The 19,162-nt window shown below is 41.5% G+C and overlaps 1 protein-coding gene across 1 annotated transcript in view; it reads left to right on the top strand.

Moving 5' to 3' along the window:
* The window catches only part of uacab (uveal autoantigen with coiled-coil domains and ankyrin repeats b), an 83,732-nt gene extending 74,983 nt beyond the window's left edge, over positions 1–8,749 (top strand). The window contains exons 16-19 of the mRNA XM_041784131.1: positions 664–3,375; positions 3,607–3,759; positions 5,684–5,749; positions 6,023–8,749. Of these exons, the coding sequence (XP_041640065.1) occupies positions 664–3,375; positions 3,607–3,759; positions 5,684–5,749; positions 6,023–6,094 (3,003 nt within the window). The 3' untranslated portion in view covers positions 6,095–8,749. The remainder of the gene's footprint in view (positions 1–663; positions 3,376–3,606; positions 3,760–5,683; positions 5,750–6,022) is intronic.
* The last annotated feature ends 10,413 nt before the right edge of the window (positions 8,750–19,162 follow it).

Genomic DNA, 19,162 nt, shown 5'->3' with positions numbered 1-19,162 from the left:
TAATTTAAAAACATGAATAATTTTATTTGTGTAGAGGTTTTAAAAGCATTGGTTTGCAAAAAGCTTTGGCAAAACGTGAAAATGCATGCAAATCAGATGTTAAACCCTTTTATTGACAAAATGGGAGAATGATTTGGTTGAGAGAAGAAAACAAGAATTACCTGTGAAGTATTCAGATCTTATTTCTTTTCTTGATTTCCCTGAGTAAAAATTATTCATAACCCTGTAGCGTGAATTTTAAAAATGAATCCTAAAAGCTTTTTTGTCCAACACTATTTTTTTCTCTTTTTACCAATTAAAAGAGTACAAGTTTAAGCTTTAGCAGACTTCACTGAAATGGTGTTAAAGCTTGGCTGTCATACTCTGGCCTCTGTAGTAAAATTGTAGGAGGCATTGTTTGTGTAGGCTACATAAGAATTCTTTGTTCACTGGGGTAAATTTAGGCCTTTTGTGATGTGTTTATTCCCAATGCTCATATTGCAATAAGAATAAAGATACAATCAATTGTGCAGCCCAAGTGTCTATAAGTATTGCTTGAGAAACAAAAACAATGCACATATATACTGTATACTTACAATAAAGGACATATACTATTATCATTTCTATTTAGGTGGGATATTTGTTGTGTTTTCTATAGACTGGGTTTTCTCTCTTTCTCTGCAGACACATCCAAAAGCTGTCATGGCCCGTTCAATGTCCAGACCCCCTGACAAGAGCCCCCCTGCTGTGGCCTGGGATGTCCCTGGGGAGCTGGACGCACTCAGACACGAGCTTGAGGCTGTTAAGAGAAGACAACAGGCAGCAGAGGAAGAAACAGCACGGCTTCAGTCTGCCCTGAACCGTAAAACCAGAGAGTGCCAGGAGCTTGTTCAGAGCCGAGACGCCATCCAAAAACAGGCCGACCAGCAGGTGCAGGAGCTGGAGGACGCCTTGGGGGACGTCCAGAAGAGGATGCTGGATTCTGAGTGCAAGGTCAAACAGCTCCAGGCACATGTAGTAGCTGTCAAGGAACACTTAGGAGGCCAATCCACAGAGGAACTGCGTGCCCAGCTGCAGGATGTTAAAGCTAAGTATGAAGGAGCTTCAGCTGAAGTAGGCCGTGTTCGTAATCGCCTCAAGCAGAGTGAGAAGGCCTTAGAGGAGTACAAGAGCAGCGAAGGCCAGCTAGCAGCGGAGGCAGAGAGGCTGAACCAAGACCTGAGCGCTCTGACTGCAGAGAGAGATGAACTAGCAGAAACCCTTTTAGAAATGGAAGCCCAGCTGAAGGAGGCCCAGACTAAACATGGCAACACAGTACCAGCCGAGAAGTTCGACAACATGAAAAACCTTCTGACCAACGCTGTCGACGAGAAAGAGCGGCAGATCGCTGAGCTGAGGGAAGACTACGACCGAGTGCTGGAGGAGGTGGCCGAGCTCCATCGAAAACTGGACACTCCATCATCAAACAGTGGATCAGGGGCCATGTCTGAGGAGCAGCAGATGATACTGGGAGCTCTGGAAGAGCAGAATGCTACACTGAAAAGGAAACTGGTGGATCTGACTGCTAAAAGTCAGGCTTTGATTCAGGAGGTGGAGGAGAGTGAGGAGGAGAGAGATATCCTACGTGAGCAGCTGGATGAGTTCAACAGCAGGATAGGAATCGATCTAATACCCATTAAGGATCATGATGAAGCTCGGAGAAACATGGTGACGGCTCTGGACGACCTGGAGGACAAACTGGTAGAGGCCAGCGAACGTTATGGAAAAGCAGAAGCACAGGTCCAGCAGCTTCAAGCGGAGAGAGCCTCACTGCAGGAGAATATCAGCACCATAAAGAGCAGCAGTGAGAGACAACACAGCGAGATGGACGAACTGAGATCTCAAAATGCAGACCTGATGAAGAAACTGGAACTTCTGCAGCAGAGATGTGACGACAGAGATAAAGAGTGTGTACAGCTGAGCACACAGAGCCAGACTCTGAAACAGAGCTTGGAGGGCGAGTATGTTCCCAGACAGCAGCACGAGCAGGTGAGGATGGAGTTAAGCTCCACCATAGAGGGCGTCAAAGCTGAGATGTTGAAGTTGGAAACAAAGGGAAGAGAAAGTGGTGAGGAACTGAAGAATGTGAAAGAAGGAAACAAAAAGTTGAAAGATGAGTTGGAAAAAGTCATGAGGGAGTTGAAAACAGATTATATAAGTGTTGAAGACCACAAATCTGTTATGGACAAGTTGAATGCTGCTGTGGTGGAGGCAGAGAATCGAGCAAATGAAGTATCAGGCATGCATGTGTCAGCTCAGGAGGAAAACATGAAACTTACCCAAGAACTGGAGGCCCAGAGGAAAGAGCTAGATACCATACATGAGGCTATTCAGTCTAAGTTTATCCCACTAACAGCAGCTGAAGAGAAAGAAAACTCCTACAGCGCCCAGGTGAAGGAGTTGACAGTAAAACTGTTGGAAATGGAAGAGAAATATAACCAAGAAAAGTCTGCAGGAGAGAGCTACAAACAGGCGAAAGAGAAACTCAAAGTTGAGATGGAATCTGTTCAGCAGAGACTGGACACTGCTCTAGTCACAAGTGAGAAGCACAAAGATGTGGAGGAAGAGTACAAGGGTAAATCTGAAGAACTGACCCAGAAATTGGTGGACTTGGAGCAGCAACATAAGGAGGTAACTCTACAGAAAGCTGATCTTCAGGAGCAGAACGCCCTCTGCAACACTCAAATCCAGAACCTCCAGGAGCGTCTGAAATCAGAGTTGACTAGGATTGCAACATATGACTTGGAGCTCAAAGCCCTCAATGATGCCATGCAGCAAGCCCAAGCCGACTGCAAGAAAGCAAGAGAGGCTCAGCAGGAGGATACCCAGAAGGTTTGTGCCTTACAGAAAGAGCTGCAGGAGCGCCGCCGGGATCAGACTGCTCTGCTGCAAGAACACACCTCAGCCAAGGAGACCTTGGAGGCTGAAGTTGCCAAGCTTCGACTCGCTCTGCGCGAAGAGGAGGAGAACAACGCCCAGAGAGCTGAAGACATATCTGCTCTGCAGTCTGAGCTCCTTCAGGCCACACAGACTCTTGAGGAGATTCACTATGCAGACGACCAAACAAACCAGCTGAAGAAGGAGAAGCAGCAGCTGGAGGAGGAGGCTGCCAATCTGAGTAACAAGCTGCTGAGTTTAGCAGAGGAGTGTGCAGAGGCTCAGCAGGAAGCCACACGAGCAAAGGAGGGTGAGAGCAGAGCCAGGGCAGAGGTGGAGGTGGTCCAGGAGAAGGGACATGCCATAGAGAGAGAAATTAGGGAGCTCAAAGAGAGATATGATGAGTCACTCAGCACCATCTGTGACCTCCAGAAAAGGATTCAAATGTCAGCTCAGCAAACTGAAGCCAAGGACAAGAAGGTAAAAAGAATATCACACTGTAAATAAACCATTCTTAGATTTTGTTATGTAAACTACATTTCGAGGGTGTTTTAGTGTGTATCTGTAGCTAAATGTATTTAAGCAATTAATATAATAATCCCCTATTTCAGAAGTATTTCCACGTTTGTTTCGGCTTAAAGGAAGAACACCTGAAAATGTGGTTATAGTAGTGAAAATAAATGATCATTAATATTTGTGTGTCTCTGTCAGATCACAGAGTTGCTGACTGACGTTGAGCGCTTGAAGCAGGCACTGAATGGTCTGTCTCAGCTGGCATACACAAGCAGTGCGCCCAACAAGAGACAGACGCAACACATCGACACACTCCAAAACCAGATTAAGAGCCTACAGCAGCAGCTGGCTGTAAGTGGAGACATGTTTCAGCATATTTTTAGATGCATTTTAAAGGGAAAAAAAAAGAAAAATTATCATCCTGTGCCATTTGAATTCAATGATCATCTTCCTATTTGTGTGCTAAACACCTTGGGGAGGCAGTGATGAGTTTTTTAATTTGAAAATATATCAGTGATATTTATAGCCTTAAAAATATTTTCAACTGCCAGAGAAGGGCACGGTAGAAAAAGAAACCACTGGGTTTCTGCATTTAGCTTAAGAACTTTATCATTAAAAAAAATCTAGATCATCAATTTCTCCGTAGTTTAAGGCGCAAGGGAGCCTTTCTTTTATCAGGGCCTTATTTTAATAGCATGTAAATTCACGTGAAAGCTATGAATTTTAGAAACTAGTAAAAGCTGATCCTTGTACTGTTTGGTCGGTCTCTTTTTTATTTAATAGAAAAGCGTACAAACATCTTATGCATTGTGGATGACTAACACTTCACTTGGTAAATTCAATATTACTTTCAAACCACATGAAGTAGTGGATTTTGAGTGTCCACTGTGCTTCCTTTATGTGTGAAAATATGTTCAATATACACTATATTGCCAAAAGTATTCACTCACCAAAATAATTGAAATCAGGTGTTCCAATCACTTCCATGGCCACAGGTGTATAAAATCAAGCACCTAGGCATGCAGACTGTTTCTATAAACATTTGTGAAAGAATGGGTTGCTCTCAGGAGCTCAGTGAATTCCAGCGTGGTACTGTGATAGGATGCCACCTGTTCAACAAGTCCAGTGGTGAAATTTCCTCTCTCCTAAATATTCCACAGTCAACTGTCAGTGGTATTATAACAAAGTGGAAGCTATTGGGAATGACAGCAATCAGCCACCAAGTGGTAGGCCATGAAAAATGGCAGAACGGGGTCAGCGGGTGCTGAGGCGCATAGTGTGCAGAGGTCACCAACTTTATGCAGAGTCAGTCGCTGCAGACCTCCAAACTTCATGTGGGCTTCAGATTAGCTCAAGAACAGTGCATAGAGAGCTTCATATAATGGGTTTCCATGGCTGAGCAGCTGCATCCAAGCCATACATCACCAAGTGCAATGCAAAGCATTGGATGCAGTGGTGTAAAGCATGCCGCCACTGGACTGTAGAGCAGGGGAGACGCGTTCTCTGGAGTGTCAAATCGAGCTTCTCCATCTGGAAATCCGATGGAGGAGTCTGGGTTTGGTGGTTGCCAAGAGAACGGTACTTGTCTGACTGCATTGTGCCAAGTGTAAAGTTTGGTGGAGGGGGATTATGGTGTGGGGTTGTTTTTCAGGAGCTGGGCTTGGCCCCTTAGTTCCAGCGAAAGGAACTCTGAATGCTTCAGCATACCAAGAGATTTTGGACAATTCCATGCTCCCAACTTTGTGGGAACAGTTTGGGGATGGCCCCTTCCTGTTCCAACATGACTGTGCACCAGTGCACAAAGCAAGGTCCATAAAGACATGGATGAGAGAGTTTGGTGTGGATGAACTTGACTGGCCTGCACAGAGTCCTGACCTCAACCCGATAGAGCACCTTTAGGATGAATTAGAGCGGAGACTGAGAGCCTGGCCTTGTCCAACATCAGTGTGTGTGACCTCACAAATGTGCTTCTGGAAGAATGGTCAAAAATTCCCATAAGCACACTCCTAAACCTCGTGGAAAGCCTTCCCAGAAGAGTTGAAGCAGTTATAGCTGCAAAGGGTGGACCGAAGTCATGTTAAACCCTATGGATTAAGAATGGGATGTCACTTAAGTTCATATGAGTCAAGGCATGTGAGTGAATACTTTTGGCAATATAGTGTAGGTCCACCTTGTAGCTGAATCTCATCAGTAAACATCACGACTTACTTAGTGGCAGTTAGTGAAGGCTATATTGATTTATTTATCTCCCTTTTCTTCCTTACTGCTCTCCAAGGATGCTGAGAGGCAACACAGAGAGGTGGTTTCAATTTATCGAACTCATCTTCTCAGTGCAGCACAGGTACGTTCATCTTATCAACCTCTATCAACGGGTGACAGTGGCCTGACCATCCTTGAATGAAAGATATTTTCTTTTTCACACAGAAAGTCTTACTCATTCCCATAGATGCACTTTGTTTAATGGGTTATTTTCTGTTGTCCCACCTCATTTATTCAGCCTAATTAAATTGACATTTCCTGTTGAATTAAACCTCGTGAAGTTTTTATAAGCTTCTCTGACAAAAGCATGTGATTGATAAAAAATCCCCATCCTTTTTCTCTGTTTCTCTCACAGGGTCACATGGATGAGGACGTCCAGGCCGCCTTACTGCAGATCATCCGCATGCGACAGGAGTTTGTGTGTTAAAACTTTCCCCCAACCAAACAAAAAGCTACCTGCTGACTCAAATTCATCATTACCACATCTCCCTCTAAAGAGTGTCCCTGCTGTGGCCCCTGTGGGTGCCCAGTGTGTGTGTGTGACTGTGTGTGTGTGTAATAGCGAGTTTATCCAATGAGACTGCTCTGAAATTCATCCTAGTTTATGTAGAATGGCTCCACTTTGCTTCCCTAAATTCAGATCTGTTATGGTTAAAACTAAATAACTGTAGATCTTAGACACTAGAACTTTGCATCAACATCTGCAGAAACGGCAAAAAAAAAAGGTAAAAATAAAAATGCTTCAGTATAAGCTCTTGTATGAGACTGACGTCTGAGCTTGTCAATGATTGTAGTTCAGGTAGTGGCATTTCTATTGCAGCACAGTATGTGATTGTCATGCTCTGTGCATTTGTATCGAACCCATGCAGCTTCAATCCATTGTACTCCATGGCATATAGGTCCCTTTCATAGATTAATGGCTCCTTTAATGCTAGGCTGGTATATAGAATGGACATGAACACAAAAACTACTTTTCACATTCCCACCTGACTAACAGCTCTCATACAACGGCCATGTTTTTTACATGAGAACAGTGTGTGCTAGGATTGAAGAACTGGTTCTCATTTGTTCATATTGCTTTAAGAGATGGACCGGTTTGCAATTTGTCAAGTCTTCCTTATAGTAACTGTCGTAGTGCCTTTGTGAACACTGAAGGAGGTTTTGCTTGCATTATTCTCAGATAGTAAAATCTATTAGAAATGCAAATCGTGGTTTTCAGCTTTTGGTCCCTGCAAATTGTGCTACGAAGGCTATCTGATGTTAGTTTATATAAAAGCATGGATACCTCTTCAGCCTCTCTGTTTAGTTTCTACTGTGCATTTCCTGTGACAGTGCCTCCTTGTTGAGCTGCAAAGACAGACTAGTGATGCAAATTTTGTACTAAACAGGACAAAACTTACAGAGATATCCTCTTGAACTTAATGCACAGAACTTCAGATACCTATGCAGTAGATATGAGCAGGGATTGAAGATCTTTAGCCTTGTCATATGCATTTAAAACATATTAGGAAGGCACCTTTTATGTTCATTACAACAGGAAGGGTAACCAGCAGGCAAAACCAGTCAATTCTGAACCCATCCTTTAACACAGGATTTGACTGCCTATTTTAATGTACAGCAATGGCTTTTTACAGAGCAGCATTTACCTGTTAATATTGTTCTTTAGCAGTATGAAGGAGTCAGATAAAGTGGCTTTTTAGAGCTTTCAGTCTCTTTAGAGAGAAATGTCCTCTTTGTGTTTCCTCAGATTGTGTGCCCTTGCTATTCTGTGAAATGTCTCTTACTTTCGAGGCTGCCTCTATGCTGTGACTAACCTGCAGCTGTCTAAACGGGCCCATTAGCATCAGAATACTAGAAAAGCCATGAACAGTTTGAACCTGTCCTTCAGCCTTATTATACCAGTTGCAACACTTGAGCTACTTTCCTGAGACTCACCTCCTTCTGTGGCACATTACTCACATTCAGAAGGTCCAAATTAGCACATTTCTTATCAAAATACTCCAAATACCAAAGATTTGTAGAGGGAATACGGCACCCAAATGAAACTGTTTGCTATCGGGGGACATAGTAGATGGTTTAGTGACTGATTTGGAGAGCTTTTAGTGATGTTGCTCACTCAGAACATTGAGTCTGGATATTGTTTGTGCTGGATTTGAGTCATGTGGGGTGTGGAGTGGAGATCTCTTGCTGTGTCCTACAGTTTGCAGTGGCACGTCGTCCTTTTTGTTGAAACCAGAGTGTCCTCTAGTGGTGAGACTTGGCAGGCCAAGTTGATAGAAATTGTAGTAATCAGTGTGGCCCAGGGGTAGGCAGCAGTCCTTTTAGGAAGCTCTGATATCTGAGTGCATGGACTAAACAACAGGGACATTTTAAATCTTGCAGAACGTTTAAATTGAACTAAATCAGAAAAACTGACATAAACCTAATCTTCCCTGCTGCATTTAAAGACAGTAAATGTCTCAGCTGAACTAAAGTGATGCAGATCTCCTAAAATGAATGTTGCATTCCCCTGAGCCAGCTCTTTGTGACTCTTGATGGTGTAGTGTAGTGGTGTTGTGATTGTTGAGCGAGTCTCTCATGCCTTTACACTGATATATTTTTCATAGATTTGTACTACTTTAATTACTGTACTACAGTGTGGAAACTCTGACATTCAGCAGGTCTGGAAGTAGAACGGCACAAAACACGTTCAGGGTAACATTTACCGCAGGAAGCCATGAATTGAAAATAGAAGAAATCCCCTTTATTTATGTGGATATTGGTTCGTTCTTTAAAGCACTCCTGTCTTTATCTTTCTGCTAACACCAAGTGAAATTTAAGTGCTCTATTTTTATATTTTGGCCAAAAACTCTGTTTTCACAAACAGTTCAGAAAACTTTGTGTTTTGTATTTCAGATTTCGGGGATTAACATTAACTTTTGAACATTTCTTTCCATTTTCCCTCTCCTGTTAACATTAACTAGCAATTGAATCCTGGAAATCTCTTAAAAATAAACTATTTACCAATCTGTTTATTTCTTTGGCAATAATACTTGTTTGTGAATCACTAATACAAAATCAATAAAAGTGCCTAACATAGAAACTACATGTTTGTGCAGTGTAATTTCTTTATTTACAGGTGCATCTCAAAAATTAGAATATCACATAAAAGTCCATTTGTTTCTTGTGATTTACTTTAGGAGGGGACATTGTCATAAGTTCTAGATTTACCTCGTACAAAGTGAAACATTTCAAGACTTTTTTTGTCTTAATCTTGATGATTACGGCTCATGAAAATCAAAAAACCATCACCTCAAAATAGTAGAATATCATGGAAAAGTCCAATTTGCAAAGTTTTCCTGAGCCTTCATTCTCTCACTTTGGTTCAGTTCACACAACTACAATCATGGGGAAGACTGCTGACTTGGCAAATGTCAAGAGGACGATCATTGACACCCTCTATAAGGAGGGTAAGCCACAGAGGGTCTCTGCTGAAAGGATAGAGACTTATCAAGGCATATTTACGGAAGGTTGACTGGAAGGAAAGCTTATTGTTTCAAACTCCTGTCATCACATCAAACAAAATTTTGCATTTCACTTGGAAATCAAAGTCCCAGAGTCTGGAGGAAGATCAGAGAGGCTCAGTATCCAAGATACTTGAAGTCCAGTGTTTTCAGCTACTACAGTCAGTGATGGTTCACTCCTGAGTCAACACTGTCAGCTGTCTACCAGGAGATTTTAGAGCCCTTCATACTTTCATATGCTGAGAAGCTTTATGGAGATTCTGATTTCCTTTTCACCTGCCCAAAGTGAAGCCATAACCAGAAACTGGTTTGCTCACTGTGGTGTTACTGTGCTTGGCTGGTCTGACCTGAACTTCACAGAGCAGTGGTCATCAACTATATTTGTGCAAGGGCCAGCTTATCTCTATGCAGACACTGTAAGGGCCAGTGTGTTAAATGAATTAAATAAAGAGATGTTTTTGTCTAAATAATTGTATTTTCTTTGAAATGTACCTTATTTTTAGCTTTTAGCAGTGAACTCAGTCCCTATTCATGCAGTTAAATCCAAATACTACAGCAAGCCACAAGGGGGCCTTTGAGATATTTAAGCCCCATATTTCTGGGGCTGCCATGTAGTTTGATGTGAAAAGGCTGCATCCTCATCGGTGAAAAATGCATAAAGTAAAAAGATATTTGATTTAATTCTCGGGCAGTGAAAAAGACATGAAAAATTAATTAACTCATGAGTAAGTTTGTCAAGCATCTTATTTGGATTTTTGTGAAACTGATCAAGCATTAAGCCAATCTTTTAAAAAAAAAAAGTAAATTCCACTTATTTTTGGAGTTATTTAAATATCTGTAGAGATCATAAAAGGAAAGAAAGAAAAGATACCCTAAATGCAGCAATATTTTTTTCCTTAGCACATTTTCTGGATTAAATTGAGCTTTGGGGGCTGAATGGGAAGCTGTGGGGGGCCTGATGTGGCCCCCGGGCCTCCGATTGATGATCAGTGTCATAGAGAATCTCAAGAGGAAGATGAGAGACACCAAACTCAACAGTACAGACAAGCCGAAGGCTGCTATCAGAGCATCCCGGGCTTCAGCAGTGCCACAAACTGATTGGCTTCATGCCACATCACATAGATGTGGGAATTTGTGCAAAAAAAAACAAGTCAATTACTGAGTACAAAAATGAGCAGAATATCCCAGGTCAACATTTCTATATTATGAATCCTTTCCTGACTGTTGTTTTATGATATTCTAATATTCTAATATTTTGAGATAGTGGATTTTGGTTTGTAAGCAGTACGTCGTAATCCTCAAGATTCAAACAAAAAAGGTCTTGAAATATTTTACTTTGTATGACATGAATCTAGAATATTTGGAAGTTTAAGTTCAAGATTAATCAGCTTTTTAAAGATCTCAGACTGGTGGCGCTGCAAAAAGTTCATGGTCCCCAGAGTAAGAACCCCTCTGACTTTGGTGATCACCTTATCTGTTGATGCCATTTTTTGCACCGTCAGCATTCATACAAAATCATCATGTTTAAAGATTCAGTTCTCAGCATCATAAATTTAAAAGTGCCCTCAGTATCAGCTGGGTTTTTTAAATGCTGTGCTCACAGCACTCTTTTGTGACAACTTCTGGGGCACTTGTCACATCTTCCTTACTGGCCAATCAGCAATGAAGGGTTTTGTTGTCAAGTGACAGTGGGAGAAACTGGTCTGACTTTTTGTAGCAGGGTATCCATAGGTATATAGAGTATATCCATTCATTTTTCAGTCTCTATAGTTACCAGCTTCTTCCAGCTGATTGCTCTCATCATGAAGTCCATTATCTGAGTTCACTGCACAGCTGTGCTTTCCTGTTATAGTTATAAATGAAAGTGTTCTGTGATGCATTGTTAAGGCAGCCCCACTTATCATGTTATTATATATAATTTGAAAATAGTAAATAACACTCCACTGCACTCCACTGTGGAGGGATAATGGTATGGGGCTGGTTTTCTTAATGCTTCAGCATACCAAGACATGCTATGCTTTTAATTTTGTGGCAACAGTTTGGGGAAGCCCTTTTCTAGTCCAACATGACAGTACCCAAGTCCACAAAGCAAGGACTATAAAGACACGGTTTGATGAGTTTGGTGTGGAAGAATTTGACTTGCTCAGACAGAGCCTTGACCTCAACCCCATCAAGCACCTTTGGGATGAACTCGAACAGAGATTGCCAGCCAGGCCTTCTTGCACAACATCAGTGCCTGACCTCATAGAGGCTCTGCAGAATGAATGGGCTCAAATTCCCACAGAAACATTTTGAGGAAAGCTTTCCAAGAAGAGTGGAGGCTGTCATAGCTGTCAAAAGGGGGCCACCTCCATATTAAAGTGCATGTATTTGAATATAATGTCATTAAAGTCCCTTTGTTGAATGAATTTGGCAACACAAACTTTGAGCACCAGTCTGGATTTAGTTGTAATTGAATTATACTTCAATAATTATTGGGACAGTTTTTTCCATTGCAGACCGCCTTGACTGGATTTGATTGAACTGACTGGTGGCGTTGATAAGCTCAGAGCATTTTCCTGAGCATAAGTCCCTTCTTCCTCATGCAGTCATGTATAATTCAGTAAAATGCTGTGTTTTCAGAAGCTCTGAGTCGTCCCACATATGTGTTTTCAGCTCCACACACTGTTACTTCCCGTGTGGTTTGAGCTCTGTTCATGTGGTTTCACTTTAAGCACAATCAGCCCAGGAATGAGAGCGAGTAGCTCTTTGGCACACAGCGCTCACTTTTATCTTCAGCCTGTGCCTCTATTGATTTGTCTGTTACTCTTGTTCTCCTTATAAGATTTATTTTTCATTAAAGCTCTTTATAGAGTGAAATGCTGAGAACTGGGGTCACGGCTGCTTCAGTTATCACATTTCAGAGAAATTCGTGGCGTGCTCAGTCTGAGCTGAGGGGAATTTTCCTGTTAAGAAGTCTAATGTGGTTGGATCGGCCTTTGAATAGAATCAGTTACTAATAATACCAAAAAATCATTGGTACAAGCTTGAGGCAGAACTTGTAGTTTATTAGTTTGTGTTAATCCATCTCTTATCCTGTCCTCTGTTCACACACACAAACACAGTCTTTAATTGACACAAGACGAGCCCTGGGTTTGATTTCTCTGAGAAGAGCTTTTTTTAAGTGGCAGTCGTCCCTCCTCTCCACTCCTCCTCCTTCCTCAGTTTTTATGATTCTCTTTCTTGCGGTCTGCTCTGAATAAGCTGTTCTCAGCAATTATGGCAAATACAATTCAATCTGTTGCTAGATCTCTCTTTAATCTCATTTCCAGCCCCCTAATCAGTCCCATACATCCACTTGCGGCTGTTTGGTTTACCACTGTAACCCCTTCCCCGGCCACAAAGAATCCCATCTTTATAAGATCGTCATCCTTAGAAGGATCAGAGACTTTATTTATGTTGGAATAAACCCCGGCCGTCTACCGCATGCCTCATGAGCGGTGAACTGGCTGAGGAAGCAGGCGGGTGGTTATATACACATCAAAAAAACACGCCCACAGCTTTGCTCCCAGTCGTCTGAGCTGTCACGAACGTTTGTTATCTCACACAGCAGTGAGCCACCTCTCAGGCACTCTGTCCCTGGAGGAGCTGCTCCGCTTTGTTAACCAATCAGAAACTCAGAGGTCTTCTTCTTGTGTTTAACAGGCATTATGGCGGCTGTTTGTTGTGACTGCATGACTCAAAATATAATTTCTACACCCTTTCTATCATCTGTTCTCACTCTCATGACCATATTCAGTGCCATAAGAAAGTATTCACCTCCCTGGAGGATTTACCCCTTTATTTATTTTATAAATAAATCATGGTTAATTTAATTAGGCTTTTTGACTAAAGAAATATAAATAAACTCTTGATGTCAGTGTGAAAACAGAATTCAACAAATATTTTTTATGTGACTGTAGTATAAAGACTCCTGTTTCTGGAAAGTTCAGTCACTGGTTAATCAGTATTCCTGGCTACCATTAGACCATGAAGACAAAAGAACAGCCCAAGCAACTCAGAGAAAGGTGATTAAAAAGAATAATTCAGGGGATGGGTACAACAGTATTTCCAAAGTACTGAACACCCTCCAGACTTCAGTTAAAGCCATCATGAAGAAATGAAGGTTTATGGCACATGTGTAAATCTGCTTAGATCAGGACGTCCTCACAAACTGAGTGAGTGTGCAAAGAGAGGCCACCAATAGGTCGTTTCCACCAAGCGGTCCGGCTCAGTTCGGTGCGGAACAGCACGCATTTTCTTTGCGTTTCCATAGGGCAAAATTCGGAAAGGGTCCCAAAAAACCGACCCATACCGTCCCACTTTTCGGCACCCTTCCATAAGGGTGCCAATCTTACCTACCCGTACCAAAAAGGTGGAACTACACACACAACAATAGGGGCTGCACTGACGTCATGTCAGTGCGCGACTCAGCTGCTCGCCTTCGGGCTTCAAAACGTAGAAGTCTTTGCTGTGAGAAGTGGCAAATATGGAAGAAAAAACCGACTAATATCTGCCTAAATGGGAAATACTTGGACTCGACAGAGATCCAAACTGTTTCCTAGTCTATGGATATTGATATCTGAATACAAATCAAGTTTCCTGACCTTTATCTGGACCTGATTTTAAGTACACAAAGCAGAGCCCAAAGGCTCACATCAGCCTGATCCATCCACGATGGATGAGAAACTAAATTAATGTTTAAGTTTTGTGAATACGAAGCCTTGGAACAGTTCATTCTCTTCTGTTCTGTACTCTCTTCTTGTTCTCGTTGTACTGACAATGGTTAACATTATTTAAATGTAGTTACTGTTTGAAAAGCACTTTCAGCTGAAATAAAGCTGTTTACTGCTTATTCCCTACTGGTTTCTGTCTCTTATCCTTTCTATAGCTCTGCTGCTGGAACAGCAGACTCGCGCTGCATGTGACTTCACATTCATTGCCTTAACAGCCCGCCCACCAAGTGAGGACACGGGTGTCTGTGGAAACGCAAACTATTTTGAGGTTTAGTATACCAAACCAAACTGAATCAAACCGGACCCCCTGATGAAAACATGGCTCACGACACCTATGATTACTCTGAAGGAGTTCCAAGCTTCAGCAGCTGAGATGGGAGAGACTCTGCAGACAACACCTGTCACCAGTCAAAGCTCTATGGGAGAGTGGCAAAGAGAAAGCCTTAAATCTGGATTAGAGTTCACCAAAAGGCATGTGGGAGACTCTGTGGTCAAGAGGAAGAAAGTTCCTTGGTCTGATGAGACCAAAATGGAGCTTTTGTGCCATCTGATAGACACGATGATTGGTGAACACCAACCACTGCACATCACCACAAAAACACACCATCCTCACTGTGAAGCGCGATGGTTGAAGCATCATGCTGTAGGATGCCTCTCAGTAGCTGGCCCAGGAGGAGAAAACAATCTTATTCAGTCTGCAAGAGAATTATGGCTTGGGATAAAATTTATTGTACAGCAAGACAATGACCCAAAGCATACAGCAAAAGCTACACAGAAAGGGTTTAAGGTAGGGCTGTTATTTTACATCACTGTGAAGACGCTGACATGCCTTAACCAAAGTATATTGAAAGGGACAATAAAGCATGTGATTAATTGTGATTTAAAAAATTAGTGCAGAATTGAGGACCTTGATTGGTCACAACTACCTCAATTAATCCTTACATCCATAGTTTAAAGACAACAAAATTAATGTTTTTGAGTGTTCAAGTCAAAGCCCAGACCTCAGTTCTGTTCGGCCCAATCCCTGTTCAACCTGACAGAGCTTCAGCAGTTTTGAAAAGAATCGAGTAAAATTACACAGCAGATGTGCAAGCCTGATAGCCACATATCTTTATTTAACTGATATTACCTTGTAGAAATCTGTTTTGATTTTGACATTTAAGAGTTTTTTTACTCAAAAAGCCAAATTATATTGACCATTATTGATTGATAACATCAGTAAAAGAGTAAAACATCCAAAGGGCTGAATATTTTTAATAGGTGCTGTAGACCTTTTTGCAGCAGAAATGGACTCTCCAGTCAGTTTTTGCCTCCTGATTCTCCAGTTCTCCTCCCTACATTCCTTTTTAAGGCCTCATGATGGACATTTTAATGATAAAAGGATCAGATTTAATGCAGCAGACCAGAACATATTGTCTCTCTTGTTTTATACATTTCCTTTTCTCTGGCAAACCTGGCTGCCTTGTTACCCACAATGCATCTGAACCACTAATAATACTGCTGTTATTCTAGTAACAGCTAATTTAGCCACAAGCCTCAAGCAAAGATGAGGAGTGATTGGATTGGAAAACCTTCTCTGAGTCCTGAAGGGGTAATTTGGTTTGCAGTGCAAGTCTGCACAGGTCATACACTTTGTAAAATATGCATAAAGACATAAATAGATGCATATTATACACAGTTCCCATTGATAACATTAATGTAAATGTCCAGTGAGTTATGAGACACAAAGTATGTGCAATGGCAACAGTATCAACATCTCGAGAGTTTCTGATTAAAAACAGCAACCTTAGACACAGCCAGCGCTGCCATATGTAACTTCACTTCACGCTGACTTCATGCTGCTTTACAGTAGAGATCTAAAGGATATGAGGAAAAGCTTTATTGAATGATAACTTTGATCATGACTTTTTCATTGAAAAAGACCACTCCAGTCAAGATTTAGATCTAAAATAGTTGATTGTGATACGATTGGCAGAGACTGAAATGACAACAGTGGGTTGAAAAAAGAGATCCGTTTGAGGGTAAAGGGATGAGGTCCGGTTATTCTGTTATTCTGCTGCAGAGGTAGGGATTACAGGGCCATAAACTAGGCTGGAGAGTGAAGGTTGAGTAGACACACTGAAAGGTAAATGTACAATAGGCTATGCATCTTCTGGACAATATCACCAACATATAGAAGGAGTTTCAAAGGTTTTGTAAAGTCCTGGTAGACTCAGTTGAAAATGCTTATCCAGGAATACCCCCATAAATATTGCAAACTAATTTTGAACTATTTTCTTTTAAGTTTATTCCCAAACTGTCAGCCTCACCGTAGGTACCACTGGTATTGAGTACTATAACAAAATCTCCTTTTTAACTGTGAAACAGCTAACCTGACACGCCAGATGGATGTGTTTCACACAAACTCAGAGTGTGGTTGGATGAACGTTCTGTCTGTCACATCTCTATGGGCCAATCAGAGCAACAAAACACGTGACGTAGCTGCTATCGAGCTGCATGTGTGCAGCTATCAAGGAATAACGCAAAACATGGTGACTTTTAACATGTAAGTACTCGACTTTTGTCGTTTTTGAAAAGAAAACAACTCACTGCTGTTCTTTGTTCTTCTTTTAATGACGACATGTTGTCAAGCTCTGATAAAACTGGTGCTTTAGCAGCATCCACGCTAATCTCTTCCAACATAATTGCACTGGCCTCTTGCTGCTGCTTGTTTATGTCATGACTCTTCCATGCCTGAAAGTGCTGCCCCTCGTTGCTGATTGGTCCTGTCACTTTCTAACCGGGCCCAAATGGTTCAGATGGGTGCTTAACAAGATGGATTCGCCAGTGAAAAACAAGGAAACGGGCGTATCCATCTGCTTTGTAGGGTTATGAAACAGCGGCCTGTAGAGGGTTTCAGCTGGGAGGGATTAGCTGGGAAACCCAAATGGACCAAAGCATGAAGCCTCATTGAACTGAGGTTCTAAGTTGATAAAAAAAAGAACAAAAAATGAGGATTTACAGCTGTTTTTCTGAGGACAACTCTAAAAGTTCACAACTGTGGACTATTTTAGAGACTCTCAAAAGGCCACATGGTTACATAGCTGTAATAAAAGGCTGCTACTCCCAAACTCTTCAACATACAGACATCAACTTGGGCTCTATGGAAAGGTGAGGAATCCTGGCCAACATCTGAAATCACCTTCAGTGATTATTGTGCACAATAATTTTGCTATGTTGCCCATAAATATTGAGCATGAAAAATATTATCAATTTTCATGGTGGAAAAAATAACATGAGATTAACATGCCATCCTGCACACATATGTACATAACTTGAGACATTTTTTTTTCTCAAGTATGTTTATTGAGTTTATTGTGGTTTTCCTTTTACAAATAACAAGGAAGAACAAAAACAGCTCAGTGGGACATTGGTCCTTACAATCATTTTGGGCAAGAGTAATAATCATACAAAGGGCAAAAATCAAAATACAAATAAGGCAAGATAAACTGACAGCACAGTTCAGTTCACATGGGCAGTGTCCGTGGTCAGTCAAGCAAAGTAGTTGCCAGTATTGAAGTAACAGTGGAACTGGAGAAACGAAGGTATGGAGTCAGGTATTTTAAGGGAAAATTGTCCATGATTATCTTATGCCAGTTTGACTGGAAGGTGGTTTATGGCTTATCCATGACAAAAAAAATGTTCTTCCTAGCAGCATATGTGAAGATATCATACAGTCTGCTACAGCAGGTATCAACAAGTGCATCTTGGCTTGGGTGTCCCAATAGTAAAGAAATTGGATTCATATCCAAACCCATACCAAATATTTTTTCCACATCTTGCAGAGTGTCTATCCAGTATGCCTGAATTTCAGGACAGAGCCACACATAGACACAGACACATAGGTGAGGTTTGGGGATTCATTTTATGTCTCTTACTGGGAGAAATTTGTAAGCGATGGAGGATTTTGAACTGTCTAGCACGACTGGAGACATCATCAACAAATGAAATATTTACATGTTTTTGGCAGTAGCATGCCAGTCAGTCACTATATGGCTGGGGATGCTGACATCTCTTGAGAGGTGGGCACTACCTTTCAACCCAGGCCCTCATTGGCTGTTGTGGACTCTGAACGGAAGCTCCCAATTGGTCAAATGAGGTGTCAATCCAAAGGTGAGAGGTTGGCTGCCATTTTGCTTAAAGTTTTCAAATACTGGCATAAAAACCCCTTTAAGAGCAACTATGGTGGACCAGTGAGAACAATAAGGGGTACTCTGAAATTATGCAACACCAGGCCATGGATCTATCTGGATGTATGTATATCTTTGGACTGCGTTTAGATTGTGGGGGCTCTTTCTGATGCAGCAGAATGCAGGAGGTGATAATAGAGCTTCAAAGGGTGAGTTGTGCCACTTCAGTTTTTGTTTCTAGATTGTGGTTGCTGTGCCGGTTTTATCCTGGAGTCATTTATATGATCAGAATCCTGAGAATCAGAGCTGTCTGGTGCTGTATGGCATATAAATTTCTGCTAATTGCAGTGTTTACAAAATGAACAGCCCACTGGTGAGAGTTATTACTGATATAAAAGGTGCTCTGTTGTGTTACTTTTATCAGTATGTAATACAATAATGCAACCTGCTTCTTCTGAATGGCAGTAGTCTTGCAAGGTAACCACTTTTAAAATAATACTGCCCAACACTGCTAACCATATTTATGTCTTCAATGTCTGTTACTTGGTGTCTCAGTGTCCATATTTATATCTCAGTGTGTAATATTTAGCGGTAATTAGCAGAACACACTTGGTTGAAATCGAGCAGAATATTTATGGGTATGTTCAGATTAATGTTTTATCACCTAAATATAAAAAAGTAATTCATTTCTATTACCTTTGAATAAGCTTTTTCCACAGACTCCACAGACTCGGCTATCTAGCATCCTCATGTTTCTACAGTACTAAGGAAGGGATCAAATAACAATAGCGCTTTTTGGCTGACCTTCCAAGGTCATCCCTACACATGGGTCTGTATGTGAATGAATGAGTGACAACACTTTCAGAGCCTTACAGAGCAAAGATGCACCCTGGGCAGGGTTTAGTAGTACTCAAAGCCGTTGCTAATGGCTGCCTCCGCTGCAGTGATTGCCTCAGATGTGGCTTCATGCAGAAGTAGCTTTATCAAAGCATCCGTTTTACTAGAACTGGACGTTTCTGTATGAAATAAAGATCAAAACAACACCTAAAACTTTTCAAGATGGGAAAGA

Source organism: Cheilinus undulatus, linkage group 1 (genome assembly GCF_018320785.1).
Source record: "Cheilinus undulatus linkage group 1, ASM1832078v1, whole genome shotgun sequence".
Classification (NCBI taxonomy): Eukaryota; Metazoa; Chordata; class Actinopteri; order Labriformes; family Labridae; genus Cheilinus; species Cheilinus undulatus.
This window is presented reverse-complemented; position numbering and strand designations above follow the sequence as displayed.